A 15,705-nucleotide genomic window follows, 5' to 3' on the forward strand; every position below is an offset into this window, starting at 1 on the left:
TCCTCAGTGAGAATCCCAACTTGCAGCCATCTCGTTCTCAGGGCTGGTCCCAGGTCTGTGCTCTGAGGACCACGAATAGGGTCCAGATACGTTCCCTTCTGGACCTCAGGGGGTATCCCCTGAGCCAGCAGGTGGCCTGGGAGGGTGGGGGACCACAGGGAAGAGTCTGTGCCCGAGGTGCTGGGACACCCAGCCCAACCCCGGGTGGAGAGAGGGAGGTCACAGAGGGAAGGATCAGCAGAACGGCATTGGTGGGGCAGCCAGTGAAGGCACCCTGGGCAGGAGGCAGCGCCTGGGTGTGTGGCCTCAGCGGCATCACAGACAGGCTGTGCCACCTGGGCAGAGGGCGCCACCTCTTTGGGCTTCAGCTTCCTTATCAATAAAATAAGTCTTCTACAACTAGATGGCTTCTCTAGTCTGATGGAGTTGGGAGGTGGAGATTACAGGGACGTGGGGAGGCCCTGCGGAACAACAGAGAAAGGGAACCACCTCCCGCACCCAGAAACAGGCTGTTGTCGCTCTGCTGCCCCTTAGTGGCGACACAGAGAAACAGACACACTGTCTCATGGGGATGGCAAGCTGCTCCTTCTCCATCTCCCCTGCTTCCTGTGGGCTTCTCCCCAGGAAGGGGGGGCACTCTTAGGGTGCCTTTACCACCCACCAGCTCCCTCAGGGCTGCCTACATTCTAGGTGGACAGAAAGGCAGTCCCAGCCTATGCATAGGATACCCACAGCTATGCAAGGATGGCAAGCACAATTCACGCATGTCTTCATTCTGCAAGCGCTGATGGAGGTTCTTTAGTATGCAGGGGCACCGTGCCAGACACTGGGGATCCAGAGGCACTTGGCACGTCATTCCTGCCCTCAGAGAGCCTCTGTCCAATGGAGAGCAGACAGGCCAACCACAGACTCTGGGGAAAGTGGGAGACTGTGGGGGCTGCTCAGAGGTGTGATATCTTGTGTGAATAACACTGGGAAACACACAGCCAGCAGCTGCTGGTACCCCCCGTATGACGGTTGGTTTGTCTTGGGCACATACCCCTCCAGCCTGACGGACCAGAAGGCCTTTGCCCTAGGTGAGGGGAATGTGTTCCTGCAGGCCCTTCCAGAAGAGCTGAGTGGCCATCCCATAGGCGATGAGCCTGTGCCCATGCCTTTACCCCCCTGCTACTCTCTTGCCCCCGCCTTGTCTGGGAATGGGGGAGGGGGGTACACAGACCTTGCCTTATCCCTGTAGCTTCCTTCTGCCATCTACACATCTCCTCCCCAGACCTGGTCTGGGCCTGAGTTCTGAAGAGTCTGGAGAGCATTAGGTCTCCCTCCCCAGCAGGTGCTTTGCGGGCCTCCCAGCTCCAACACTGTGTGGGGCAGGCGAAGGGAAGTTTGAGGCTTCTGGAGGCTTCTGAAGCCTCCTGAGGCTGGTGTGGAACTCAGTCCACTGTGTGGGGCAGGACGCGGAGTGGCTGGGAGAAAGAGAGAGAGAGAGAGAGAGTGTGTGTGTGTGTGTGTGTGTGTATGTGTGTGAGAGAGGCCCAGGGCACAGAGCCTGGGTGCGTCACGGTTGCTGGGAGAGTTTGACAAGTCTGACTCAGTGGGGACATCCGGCAGGAAAGGAAGGGAGAGCGCAGTGGCATTTGCGAGCAAGATGGGAACTCTGGGGTGGTGGAGATGGGGTGTGGGGCCAGGGGTGCTGTGCGAAGGCCTGGACAGGAAGAGGGCTAAGCCTGGCGGAGCTGGGGGAGGGAGTGGGGAGGAAAGGGCAGTTCTGGAGGGGTGGAGGTTGGACCTCTGGCTGCCTGGGTGGGTCTGGGAGGAGAAAGAAGGCAGCGGGGGTTTCTGCTCTGGAGACAGAGGGGACGAGTTGTGGCATTTGGGAAACTAGCCTGTTCAATCAGGGATGTGGGGAATGCAGGGGCTTCTGATTCTCACCTGAGGGCCTGGAGGTCAGGGCCTTGTAGCTGAGGAAACAGACTCCACGAATTCCTAGTCCAGAAAGACCACCCTCCTCTCAGCACCCCCACGCCTTGAGTCCCAGAGGCTCTAGGGTGGCACTGCCAGGCAGGCTGTCCCCCTGGGCAGGGAGACCAGCCTCAGCTGCGTGAGGAAGATATGGGGGAGGAGCTTTCCTGAGAAGGGCTGACTCCTTTGCCAGGTTCAGAGAGGCTGAAAAAGCCAGTCTTGGAGAGCAAGGCCAGGAAGGGCCCAGACTTAGGGCCTGAGGGAGGAAGGCTGTTGACCAGCTCTGAACTGTCATGGCAAGGGCCCTGGAGGAATGCCCGGCTCACCATACCAAAGGGCTAGAGACCCAAACAACAGAGCCTCTTGGAAGTGGCTGTGCTTTAAAACATAGTCATGTGTCTCCTAATGACAGGGCTATGTTCTGAGAAATATGTTGTTAGGTGGTTTTGTCATTGTATGAACCCCACAGAGAGCACTTACACAAACCTAGATGGTACAGCCTACTACACACCCAGGCTATATGGTGTAGCTGTTGCTCCTAGGCTACAAAGCTGTGCAGCAGGTTACTGTACTGCATACTGTAGGCAGCTGTAACACAGTGCTAAGTGTTTACATATCTAAACTTAGAAAAGATATAGTAAAAATATGGTGTACAAGATTTAAAATGGCACACCTGTATAGGGCACTTACCATGAGTGAAGCCTGCAGGACTGGAGGTTGCTCTGGTGAGTCACCGAGTGAGTGATGAGTGAATCTGAAGGCCTAGGACATTACCGTCTGCTACTATAGATTTTATAAACACTGTACACTTAGGTTAGACTAAATTTATAAGAATGATTTTTTGGTCAGGCATGGTGGCTCATGCCTGTCATCCTAGTACTTTGGGAGGCCAAGGCAGGAGGATCACTTGAGCCTAGGTGTTCAAGACCAGCCTGTTCAACATAGCAAGACCCTCTCTCTACAAAATATTCAAAAACTACCTGGACATGGTGGCACGCGCCTGTTGTCCAAGCTACTCAGGAGGCTGAGGCAGGGGGATCCCTTGAGCGCAGGAGGTTGAGGCTGCAGTGAGCCATGATCATGTCACTGACCTCTGGCTTGGGTGACAGGGCGAGACCCTGTCTCAAAAATGAAAAATTAAAAAATATATACTTTTCTTTCTTCAGTAATAAATTAACCTTAGCTTACTGTAACTTTTTTACTTTATAAACTTTTTAATTTTAAAAAACTTTTTGACTCTCTTGGTAATAACACTTAGCTTAAAACACAAACACATTGTACAGCTGTACAAAAGTATTTTCTCTTTATATCCTTATTCTGTAAGTTTTTTCGCTATTTTGAAACTTTTTCATTTTTTTAACTTTTTAAAATAAACTTTTTTCTTAAAATCTAACACACACACATTAGCCTAGGCCTACACAGAGTCAGGATCATTAACATCACTGTCTTCCATTCCACATCTTGTCCCACTGGAAGGTCTTCAGGGGCATTAACAGGCTTGCGGCTGTCATCTCCTATGATAACAATGCCTTCTTCTGGAATTCCTCCTGAAGGACCTGCCCAAGGCTGTTTTACGGTACACTTTTTTTTTTTTTTGTAAGTAGAAGAAATACACTCTAAAATAATGATAAAAAAGTATAGTATAGTAAATACATAAGCCAGTAACATAATTGTTAATTATCATGATCAGGTATTCTGTACTGTGCACGCTTGTATGTGCCATACTTTTGTACGACTGGCATGCCGTAGGTCTGTTTACAGAAGCGTCACCATAAGCACATAAGTAGTGCCCTGTGCTATCATGTTATAATGGCTACAATGTCACTAAGCCATAGGAATTTGTAGCTTCATTATAATCTTATGGGACCACCATCATATATGTGGTCCATTGTTGAGTGAAACATCATTATATGGTGCATGACTGCAGAGAAGACAATGTCCAACCTAAAAGAATGAATGACTAGTGTTGTCATTTTAGGGATGTGGTAGTACTTGGTAGTCTAGGGCAGGTGAGCTTCTTGATCCCTTTGAATTACTTAAACCAAGGCTGATGAGAAGGAGCAGGAGAGGGCAGGTGCATTTGTGTGCTGTAGGCCTTTTTCTACTCATGGGAGGCACAGAGGCCTACGCTGGCTGCCCATCTTGTCTGCAGGCAGGCCCAGGCTGGGATCCTGCTGGGGCCCAGGCAGCCAGGCCTCCTGTGTGAGCTTGACCCACCAGGGAGAAGTCCCTACCAGTCTGTCTGGGGACGCTGGGGCGGGGCAGGGAGAGGTGCTAGGCAGGACCAGCCAGCTGCCAGTGCCCTGGTCCTCGCCCTCTGAGAGTGGAAGGGTGGGGGTGGCGGCCTGACGTTCCTGGCTGGGAGCCCAGAGGAGTCTTTTGTAATCACAACATGATCTCGTGTGCTGAGCAGCGAAGCCGGCAGGGAGAGGCCGGCAGAGGCCCGGCTCCAGTGGCTCCAGCTTTCCTCCCACTCTGGCTCCCCAGGGGCTGCTCTGGAATTCTCTCGGCGCCCGCCGTTGCCATGCACTCGGCTGTGAGTGGCTGTCTGCCTTTGGCAGGGGGCTTCTTGGGACTGGGAGGGGGCTGGGATACCAGGCAGCCACCCTCTGGGGCAGCTGGGGACAGCTGGGGCTGGGAGGAAGAGGGCTGTGACTAGATGGGTCACAACAGAGACCCTGCATCCAGACAGAGAGGAACCTGGAATCTTGATGCAGAGACATGGCTTGCCCAGGGTGACTCCCGGGCTGGGGCCGCCAGGGGAGCTGGCTCTCTCCACCCCGACTACCAGCAGCTTTCGGCCTGGAGAGGCTGGGCCCGTGGGAGCGGCTCTTTCCTCCAGGCTGGGCACAGGCCTGGGTGCGGGGTCCAGGGCCTGAGAGCCCAGGACGGAGCCAGGGCCTCTCCTTTTTCTCTGGTTGTGGATCTGGGAGCCAAACAGCTCCCCCCTCGACCTCCCGAATCCCCTGGCAGCTTCCCAGTCACGGCAGGTTCCGCTGCCAGAGCCATTTATAACTCCCATTCCAGGCTCTGCTCGGCAGTGAAGCTCCCTGGAGAGCTGGGGGAGGGGCAGCCCACTGCTGGGAGCTGTGGCTTGGGGTATGAGGCCCTGACCTGAGCCCCCCGAGGAGGCAGGGACAGGCAGACAGGCCTAGCTGGAATGGGGGTTTGGGGCCTTCTTTGGGCCATTTCCCTGAGCAATCCCCTTCCTTCCTGGGTGACCCTAGCTGTGGGTCTGGGATCTGTTCCTTGGGTGGTAAAAATGTGAAAGCTGGGGACTGGTGAGAAGGGGACCTGGAAGTCAGGAGCTTGGGTTCCCTGCCTCTGCAGGGACCTCCCAGAGCCGAGTCCCCCATGAGCAGGCAGGAGAAGGACGCAGAGCTGGATCGGAGGATAGTTGCCCTGCGCAAGAAGAACCAGGCCTTGCTCCGCAGGTACCAGGTGAGTGGGCTGCCACAGGGCCGGGAGGACCCACTTGGCTGCCGCTCCCTGTGCCCCACATGTGGTGGTCTCTCCCTGCAGGCTCAGGAATGCACCTCTGGGGCTGGGGCCAGGGGTAGGGTGGGCATGGTCCCTCTTAGAGGCTTGGTCAGGGTCCTGGGGATGTGTGATGTGGCGCCTCTGCCCCCTGGTGTCCCACTGGTGTCTCTCTGTGTAGGCCTGTCAGCGTCTATGTCTCTGTGCACCTGGGGGGCCATGGCGTATGCTGACCCCTGGCCCTCCCACAGGAGATCCAGGAGGACCGTCGGCAGGCAGAGCAGGGGGGCATGGCTGTGACCACACCAGCACTCCTCCGGCCCGATGGCCTCACCGTTACCATCAGCCAGGTTCCCGGTGTAAGCCTCACCCTGGGAGACAGGGCTCGTAGCAAGGAGGTGGAGGCCCAGACCATGTCGGGGGAAGACAGCTGCCTCTGTTCCCCTCTCCCACTAACTATTCTGGGGTGCACCTGCCAGCTTCCAACCTCCTGCAGTCGGACCACTGCTGTCCCCACCAAAGAGCCACAGCTAAAAGCCCCCCTACCCCCAGTAGAAGCCTTCTCATACCCTTTTCCAGTCCACAGCCCTGCGCCTATGCCACAAAGCACAGGCCACTCCTAAACCTCAAGCCCCAGGGGCCAAAACCCTGCAGGAAGTGGGGGACAGAGAAGTTGGGGCTGAATGCCAGGAGCAGTGTCTGAGGGACAGAGACCCATTGTCTGAGTGCTCTGGGTTTCCCAGCTCAGAGATGACGGGCCACTGTGGCATCTTGGGCCGCTGGGTGGCCCTGGGCCCTGGATAACCTCATGCCATTGGCATGTGAACACCCTGTGGGAGTCAGCTCTTCTATGGGGAATGCAGGGAGGGCTGGGGTTGGAACCCAGGCCTGGGGAACCACCGAGAGGACCCAGCACCCAGGTCCTGCCCAGCACTGCCCATGTGGCCTGAGGGTCTTCATTCTGCAGGAAAAGCGGGTGGTTAGCAGGAACTGGGCAAGCGGCACCTGTGGACCCGGAGTGACCAACGAGATGCTTGAGGATGAGGATGCTGAGGACCACAGGGGTACTTTCTGCTTAGGGGAGCTGGTGGAGCTGGCTGTGACCATGGAGAACAAAGCAGAGGTGAGCAGGGTGGGTGGGGAGTGCAGGAATCGGCGGGCAGCCTCTTCTTCCCTGGCTCTGCTGCACTGCCCATCTTCATCCTCCCCAGGCCAAACGGATTGTAAGTGAAAAGCCCACCAGAGCAAGGAACCAAGGCACAGAGGGGTCACCTGGAGGGCGTGTGACCCGGAGCCCCACCACGCAGGTGGCCATCAGCTCGGATTCTGCACGGAAGGTGCGTCTTCAAGAGGGGATGGGGACATGGATCTGAAGGTCCTCACTTGGGGGAGGCAGAGAAGCTGAGTCAGATATGTCCCTCATCTGCGGGGACGTGGCCGAGGGAGCACATGCAGGAGTTCCTGCTCCTCCTCCCTTTCTCTGGCCAGTCTCTACTTTGGGTGGGCCTTGAAGTGGGAGACAGTTTAAGCCAGAGATGTGATCCGGCCCCCTCCCCTATCTAGCCCTGCTGGTGGCACGGGAGTGGGGGAGGGGGGCAGGAGGGTGGAGTTGACTGGCCAAGTGCCAGGTGTGACCTCTAGGTGGCAGCAGCCCCTAGTCCTTGCCCTTGCTCACAGCCTCCAGGGCCCCTCCCACTCCGGCCCGTCTGCATACCCCTGCAATACCCCTGTGGGTTGGTGCTACGGAGATCTCCCCATTTTACACATGAGGAAATGAGACACAGAGAGGTTAAATTACTTGCCTAAAACACACAGCTAACAAGTGGATGGAAACCATTTCCATGGGAGAGCTGGAACAGATCTAATTTTTAGCTGGAGATGTGAAAACTTTGAGAGAGGAAGCACCTGGAGTCTCCAAACCCCACCCCAAGCCTCTTCCTGCTTCTCCCCCTCACTCTGAGTGTATTCTCCCTACAGGGTGCTTGGGAGCCCCGGAGCCGGCCGGTGGGGGAGCCCCCAGAGGCGGGCTGGGACTATGCCCAGTGGAAGCAGGAGCGGGAGCAGATCGACCTAGCCCGCCTCGCCCGGCACAGAGACGCACAGGGTGACTGGCGCCGCCCGTGGGACCTGGACAAGGCCAAGCCCACGTGGGTGGCTGGGTTGGACAGGCTGCCTGTGGTGCGGGGCGGAGCTGGCTGCGGGCGCTGCTGGGAGGGCTGCAGGGACCCTCCTCGGGGTTGAGAGGACCTTGCTGGGCATTCTGGTCGAGCCCAGGGTTCAAGGCTCTGCGTGCACACTGGGTCTCCCATCTTTCTTGGGCCCACCATCTCCCTGCTGCCTTCAATTCTGGGCCTGGGCTTTGGGGAGAGGGGTGTCAGGGTGGGGCCTGCGGCAGCTTCTGTGCACCAGCAACCTGACTCCCTCTGTCTACACAGGCTACAAGACTGCAGCCAGCTGAGGGGAGAAGGCCCGGCCAGGGCAGGCAGCAGAAGGGGTGAGCCCACACCTGCCTCATCCCTCCCCTCCTTGGCTTTGTTCATCTTTCACCCCCTTGTCCTTTCTTTTCTCTGTCTCTTAGTCTCTTACTTATTTTCAGAGCTGAAAGGAAGCATTGGAGAACATCTTCCTTCCTCTCCCTCACTATCAGAGGAGGGCACCAAGACCTCCCATCCTCCCCTCTGAGCCCACAGCTCTTGTCCAGGTTCTGAGCAGAAGGCCCCAGAAGGAGGCTCAGTGGAAGCCTGCCCGGGGTCTCTTCGAGGTGCCGGTCCCTAATGGGTGAAAGTCCTGGTGGTCCTTCCCCAGACCTACTGTAGAAACAGCTCTGTGGAGTTCTGGTCCCCTTGTTTTACATATAAAGAAGCTGTGGCCTGAGAGCTGGGGCCAGACACCTAGCCACGGAGCGGCAAAGCTAGCACAGGACCCGATTCTCCTGACCCCCAGGCAAGGGCGCTTTTGGGGAGGCAAAACCCACGACTGGCCCCGAGGACTGACAGCTTCCTGAGGCTGGAAGAACTGGTGTTCCTGTTTTGGATCCTTTGTCACCCCACCTTTCCCCACTTCTTTTGTCCCCCGCAGGTCCCAGGAGCCACCGGAAACTACAGCCCCCACCATTGCTCCCTGATGGAAAAGGTGAGTTGGGGAGGAGGAGGGGCCGGGTCTCATCAGCTAAAGATGGAGCCGGCTGCTATGGGCCTCTTCTCTCCTTGGCCGACCATCTCTTGCAGGTCGGGGCGGGCAAGCCAGCAGACCCTCGGTGGCACCAGCCACAGGCAGCAAAGCCCGGGGCAAGGAGAGGCTGACTGGCAGGGCCAGAAGGTAACAGGTGGCAGGGGACAAAATCAAGACGGGCATCTGGGTGTCCCAATTTCCTGGACCAGTACAGGCCCAGGTGCCAGCTCCGTCCCTGGGGCCCCTGCCTCCTGGCTGACTGCTGCCTGGCGACAGGTTAATGAGATGCTGGGAGAGGCCATTAGCAGAGGCTGCAGCGAGAGCCTGGTGCCTGGGGAGGCTGGTGGTAATTACAGCAGCTCCCTTCCCCTGGGAAGTGAGATATGCCTTTCCCAGGCATTGCAGGCAGGGACATGCCTGGAGTCCCCACAGAACTCAAGGTGCTGCAAATTTGGCCATAAACAGCAGCTGGAGACCCAAGATGGGCCCAGAGTGCGTGGCATTCAGAGGAAATAGTTGGATTTAGGGAACAAGGTCAGGCTTGGGAGGGGGAAGCATCCTGGAGCCACATTCTGGCTCTGATCCCAGTCTGAGACCCTTGGGCTTTGGCTTCTGCCAGGGGTTTCTTTGGCAAGGAGATGGAGGCCCAGAGGAGGTGGAGGCCCCTCCTCTCTGGTCCTGCCATGGCTGCTCCTCTCTGCTGAGGGCTGTGGGGCTCTAAGGAGAGTCTGGATCACCCCTGGGATTTCTCCACTGCTCAATGTGAGGCCTAAACTATGGGGTCCCAGCTCAGCCTTCCTCACTGGCTCTCAACTCCACCCCACCCCTCTATTCAGGCAGGGGGACATGGCTCTGGAGTGAAGTGGGGTGGGGCGTGCCATGAGCTGTGTTTCTACAGGTGGGATATGAAGGAAGACAAGGAGGAGCTGGAAAGTCAGGAGGTAGGTACTTGGGTATAGGATGGGGCAGGCTGGGGACGCGAGCCCTGGATTCATCAGCCACCGGGGCTGTTCTCTTGTTTCAGGGAAGCCAAAGCACCAGAGAGACTCCCAGTGAGGAGGAGCAAGCACAGAAGCAGAGCGGGATGGAGCAGGGCCAACTGGGGAGCACCCCTGCAGCCAGCCCAGCCCTGGCATCCCCAGAGGGGCCAAAGGGGGAGTCAGCAGCTTCCACAGCCAGCTCAGTCCCCTGCTCTCCACAGGAGCCTGACTTGGCTCCTCTTGACCTCTCCCTAGGAGGGACTGGCATCCCTGGGCCTAGGGAGAGCACGTGTGTGCTCACTTTGAGGCCTGGGGCCCAGGAGAGCCCTGTGTCTTGGCCAGAGGGCTCTGAGCAGCAGCCCCTGGGGTGGAACGATCACCAGGCTGAGCTGGAAGTCCAGACTTGCCCTGAGCCACAGAGAGGAGCAGGGCTCCCAGAGCTCAGAGAAGACAGGTCTGGCAAGGCTGGGGCCCAGCAGGGCCTGGTCCCGAGAAGCCGGCCCCCAAGAGGAGGCAGCCAAAGGTCAAGAGGCACAGCAGGTGTGAGGCGCAGGACAGGGCGCCCCGGCCCAGCAGGAAGATGCTGAACACAGCTCCTGGGAGCTGGGGAGTCCCAGGGGAGAGGAAAAGGGAATCACTCCGTTAAGGGCCCTCGCTTGATGGCCATGTGGTTGCTGGTGGCTTGCGCCATTGTCACTGAGCAGTGTGGCAAACTCTCCAGCACGGCGACCTTGTGAGGGCAAGGAGTGGCCTCCCTGCACCTCACACGCTCATCTCTGTGCACATGTGTGTTTTTACACACGGGCACAGCCCCTGGTGTATTCCTGTACTGGTATCTGGCATCTGAGGCTGGTGCACCCTGACCTGGGCCTACCGCTGCCCAGGCCACAAGCCTCCTCCACTATGACGAGAGAACAAGGCTTGGTGGCACCCAGCACCTGGCTCTCCTGGCTCCCCGTCAACCCCCCAGGGTCTGGCCTCCCTCTCCAGCTGCAGGCTTTCACCTCTTGGCTGGGCTGGATTCCCCCAGTCCCAGATTCCCAGGATGCCCAACCAGGGGAATCCCAGTAACCACATGCCAGCCTCCTGCCTCTCCTGAGTGATGGCTGAGGCCTGGAGGAGGGGAGGCCACACAGCTGGCAGGGTCTGGCCTGGGCAAAGAAGAGTAGAGCTCACATCTTCTCGGTGAAAAGGAGGATCTCTGGAAAGTCCTCCTCTCTGAAATGGGTTGGGATGGGGAGGGACAACCTCCTCTTCCCACAGCAGGATGGGAGAGCTTACTCCCAGGCCCCCACACCCAGGTCAGACATCACGTGCACCCTGAATGTAGGCAAGGGCCTGGCCCTGCAGCCCAGGGTCATTTCCTGCTCTCTCCACTTCCTCTTTCCCCACTGTCCTGCACTAGCACCAGGGCCAGGCCAAGGCAAGAATCAGACAGGGACTCCACAGACAGAGAAACAACTTCCAGCTAAGTATGACATCAGGACTTGTCTTTCCTACTAAGCCTCCATCCCCGCCCCTCCCCTGAGGCCCACGTCTGCTGAATTATCCGGACTCTGCACAAGCTGTGGCTTCCTCTCAGTTCAACAAACATTTCCTGAGCACCCACTACCAGTAATCCAGCCGGTAGGCGACGGAGACTGCCAGCAGGAGGGAGGGAAGAAAGCCAGTCATCCGGCAGATCTGGGCTGTTCTGGGTGGGAGCTGTTCTGGGCCACAGGTGCCCTACAGGGCTGGGGGCAGGATGGCGGTAGGAGCTCCAGGGGACCCTCCCACCTCTGCCTGGCAGAAGCAGGTGCCCTTTTTTCTTGTTATGTGTGCCTTCTGCTCCTGAGCCCTAGTGTGGACCTCACCGCATGGTCCCCTCTGCCCCTTCCTTCTGGTCCTGCCATGGCTGCTGCACTCTGCTGAAGGCTGTGGGGCTCTAGGGAGAGTCCGGATCACCCTGGGATTTCTCCACTGCCCAATGTGAGGCCTAAACTGTGGGGTCCCAGCTCAGCCTTCCTCACTGGCTCTCAACTCCACCCCACCCCTCTATTCAGGAAGGTGAAGGGTGTCTCTTTAGCAGACCAGACTGTTTTGAGAAGTGTCTCTCATACTTTAACTGAAGAGTCATGCAGATTCTAATGGTCTGGGGAGGGCCTGAGAGTTCGTCTTTTTTTTTTTTTTTTTAAAGTTAGGGTCTTGCTGTATCACCTACACTGGAGTACAGTGGTGCAATCATGACTCACTGCAGCCTCGAACCCTCCAGGGTCAGGCGATCCTCTCACCTCAGCCTCCTGAGTAGCTGGGACTACAGGCGTGCCACCACGCCTGGCTAATTTTTGTGTTTTTTGTAGAGGCAGGGTTTCACCATGTTGCCCAGGCTGGTCTCCAACTCCTGGGCTCAAGCAATCTGCTCGCCTTGGCCTCCTAAACTGCTGGGATTACAGGCGTGAGCCACCACACCTGGCCGAGAATTCGTACTTCTAAGAGGCTTCAGGTGAAGCCCATGCTGGTTCCTGGACCATGCTTTTGAGTAGTTAAGGGTTTGGACTAGAATATATGAAGGGCTGGGGGTGAAGACAGACTCTAAAGTTTGGTGGCTGGCTGTGTAAGGGATGGGAGAGTGCTACCCCTGTCAGGTGGTGGGGGCTTCTTGGCTGCAGAGTTGGGTGGGAGACTTGGGGAAGATGCTGTGGAAGGCAGTCAGTGGGTGGTGTCAACTTCTGGTAGTGCAGTGGGAGAGCTGGTCAGGGATGGGATGGAGTGAAGGGGGCAGAGGCATTTGGTGTGGGGTTGATCAGAGGAATTTTGGAAAGGCTTGGAAACATTCCTATGTATGTGAGACACGCCTATGCCAGGGCAAAGACTCCAAGCTCAAGTTTTTCTCTTGCCTTCTAGTCACAAGAACATGGCTTTGGAGTGTGACACTGGTCTAAGAATCCATGACTCCCAAAGGACGGGGCTAGGGGTAGAGGAGGTTCAGGCAAAGCCCTTGGATTCTGGAGACATCAGGCAGATGTCTCCAAAAATGATTGTGATCAAGAATCTGAATTATAAGATTCACAATCTGCTCCCCAACCCAGTGCTGCCAACTGTACAGCTGTGCCTCCACGAAGGGGCATACGCCAGGCTCGTCTGACCCTGGAATGAGGATGTAAGAAGCAGGCAGAGCTCCGGTTCAGCCCTCACAACGGGACTGAAGCAGGAGAGAAGGCTGGGCAGAAGGGCTGTGGGGAAGTAGGGCTTGTCTCCATGGAGTGACATCCAGAAGGATGTCAGGAGGAGAGATATCACAGGAGTTATACACATTGGAGGGAACAGAGACTGGCACAGGACCTCTTCATTGCAGGAAGATGGTAGTGTAGGCAGGTAACATTGAGCTGTTTTCAAAAAAGGAGAGATCTTCCAGATAAGGAAGTGGTAGTTATGGTGGTAACCTCCGGCTATCAGTCCAGATGGTTGCCACCTCTCCTGCTCTAGGATGGAAACAGCAATGGAGCGGGAGGGAGGCACAATAAGACACCCCTCCACAGAACTTGGCATCATGGGAACCTGGTTCTACCTCTTCCTGGCTCCTTTGTTTAAAGGCCTGGCTGGGAGCCTTCCTTTTGGGTGCCTTTCTCTTTTCCAACCAACAGAAAAGACTGCTCCTTAAAGGTGGAGGGTCTTCATAAAACACAGCTGCCAGGAGCCCACGCACAGGGCTGGGGGCCCGGAAAAAGGAGGGCACACAGGAGGAGGGAGGAGCTGGGAGGGAGATGCTGGCTTTACCTAAGGTCTCGAAACAAGGAGGGCAGAATAGGCAGAGGCCTCTCCATCCCAGGCCCATTTTTGACAGATGGCGGGACGGAAATGCAATAGACGAGCCTGCAAGAAAGACATGTGTTTTGATGACAGGCAGCGTGGCCGGGTGGAACAAGCACAGGCCTTGGAATCCAATGGACTGAATCAGAACCCTAGGCCTGCCATCTGTCAGCCGGGTGACCTGGGTCAATTTTAGCCTCTAAAAGCCTCAGTCTCCTTATCTGCAAAATGAGGCTTGTGATACCTGCTTTGAAGGGTTGCTGAGAAAATTAAAGATAAGGGTATCCAAAATAGTCTACGGCCATACCACCCTGAACGCGCCTAATCTCGTAAGCTAAGCAGGGTCTGGCCTGGTTAGTACCTGGACGGGGAGAGTATGGAAAATATACCTGCCTGCAGTTGGAGTTGGACTCTGTCTTAACAGTGGCCTGGCATACAGAAGGCACTCAGTAAATATTTGTTGAATAAATGAAGTAGCGATTTGGTGTGATCTCTGTCTACTTGGTTTTCTATCTTTTCCTTACCTTCTCTTCTAGCCTCATCTTTGCTGGGGGGGCGGGGGGTGGGGGCACTCAATGCACTTTCAGGGAAACAATAACGGTCTGTAAAGTTTATCCAGCCCACCAGGTGAGCTTCCTTCAGTCCCATGGGGGGTCCAGTGGAGTCTCAGCCTCGGGCAGTGCCCCTGCTTTACCAAGGAGTGTTCTTTGACCTCCCCCACTGGCTCCATCACACTTACCCTCCTTCACCCTGCACGCTGTGCTGCGCTTGCAGCTCACAGGGGTTCCTCCTCTCTTCTGTCTACCTCAGTAGTAATCTCACACTCACACCAGTTTTTTGCTTATTTTCCCCAGAAACAAACCCCCTTGAGGAGTTTGCTCTGTGTGTCCCAGAGTTGTTTTGTCACCCAAAGGAGCAGCATGACTAGAGTTTGCTGTGGTCAAGGGACAGGAACTGGGGATCCTTGGAAGCAGAAGAGCTTAGCTTATCTAACAAGGCACAGGTTTGGAAGGTTGGACCACCAGTCAACTCCAGCCCCGACCCTGTCAGGGACAAGAACAACAAGAAAAGATCGCACTCACCCCCCAAAACAAGAAGGAACTGTCAAAAATCCTAATACAGCCACATTTTCTTATTTTAGGGACTAAATCAAGGGGAGGGGCCGAGGGAATAGGAGAACTAAAGACACCACGTCACTTCTGTCTTGAGTCACTTATCCATGTCCACACACCCCACACACATCTCTTTCTGAGCAAGGGTTATCAGGGCTCATGAGGAAGGGCTGACGGGTTGACCACAACCCCACCAAAGGGGGAGAACTCAAGGCTGGGAGAGGGAACGAGAGCAGCCATCAGAAAGCATGGACTGCAGCTGCTTTCTCTCAAGTCTGCTGGGCCTTACGTCACAGCTGCTCATTAAGCACCCACTTGACGCCGGGGAAGTGAAATAGCACAGACCTGGCACCAGAAAGAACAAATGTGGCACCCACTGCTCCTTTTAAGGACTGGCTCAAGAAGCATTAGGCCTCAGGGCAGGAGGTGAGGCAAACACAGCAGTACCTTCGCGGGAGAGGGAGGGGACTCATTCAGGGCTGCCTCCTTTTTAACAAGCCCTCCAGGGCAAGTTCTGCGGCAACTGTCAAAAATAATGGACAATGCAGCCTTTTTCCCTTTTCTTACAAGCACTAGGGACACTGTTTCCTCTTCCCCCCAGCAGGACTGCTGGCTTTAACCAAGAGAAAGGGTCAAAAGGCATCTCGATGACCATCTGTCAAAACAGAAATACCCTACCCCTAAGTTACAGCATCAGAGGAAAAGGCTGGGCCAGTGGTTCTGACTTCAGTGTGCATCAGCATCACCTGGAAGGCTGGTTAAAACAGAATGCTGGGCTTCGCTTTCTGAATTTCTTCTTCAGTTGGTCTGGGATGCGGCCTAAGCTGTCATTGTTCTAACACATTCCCGGGTGATGCTGATGCTGCTAGTCTGGGCACTGGTGTAATGTTTACCACCTACCCCTTCACATTTCTTTCTGTGCATCATATTGCCCAAGGGATAGACATTTCCTTGAAAATATATTACTTCATGTGTACACGTTGTACTTTTATTCCCAAGATCTCAAAGCCCTTTCATATCTATAACCTCCATTTGCTCTCAGGAATTCCCATTTGGTTAGCAGAAAAGAGAGAGGTCAAGGGCCTTAACTAACGCCATTGTTGAGTCCCCAGGCTTCCCATCTTCCAGTTCAGGGGTCCCTCCCGAGAACACACAGTCTCCCTGCCCGGGCCTCGTGATGCCGTGAGCTGACTATACCTCTAAGCCTGACTGTTGTG

The 15,705-nt window shown here is 55.9% G+C and overlaps 1 protein-coding gene across 1 annotated transcript; it reads left to right on the forward strand.

Annotated features, from left to right (window-relative positions):
* Positions 1 to 4,341: 4,341 nt before the first annotated feature.
* On the forward strand, positions 4,342 to 13,866 carry CCDC9B (coiled-coil domain containing 9B). Its single transcript, XM_003266727.2, has 11 exons — positions 4,342 to 4,495; positions 5,290 to 5,400; positions 5,688 to 5,795; positions 6,404 to 6,559; positions 6,648 to 6,773; positions 7,414 to 7,583; positions 7,872 to 7,930; positions 8,515 to 8,568; positions 8,664 to 8,754; positions 9,506 to 9,548; positions 9,632 to 13,866. Exons 1-11 carry the CDS (start codon positions 4,352 to 4,354, stop codon positions 10,172 to 10,174), a joined length of 1,605 nt encoding a protein of 534 aa, XP_003266775.2. The 5' UTR covers positions 4,342 to 4,351; the 3' UTR covers positions 10,175 to 13,866.
* The last annotated feature ends 1,839 nt before the right edge of the window (positions 13,867 to 15,705 follow it).

The sequence above is a fragment of the Nomascus leucogenys genome, chromosome 6, assembly GCF_006542625.1.
Source record: "Nomascus leucogenys isolate Asia chromosome 6, Asia_NLE_v1, whole genome shotgun sequence".
Classification (NCBI taxonomy): Eukaryota; Metazoa; Chordata; class Mammalia; order Primates; family Hylobatidae; genus Nomascus; species Nomascus leucogenys.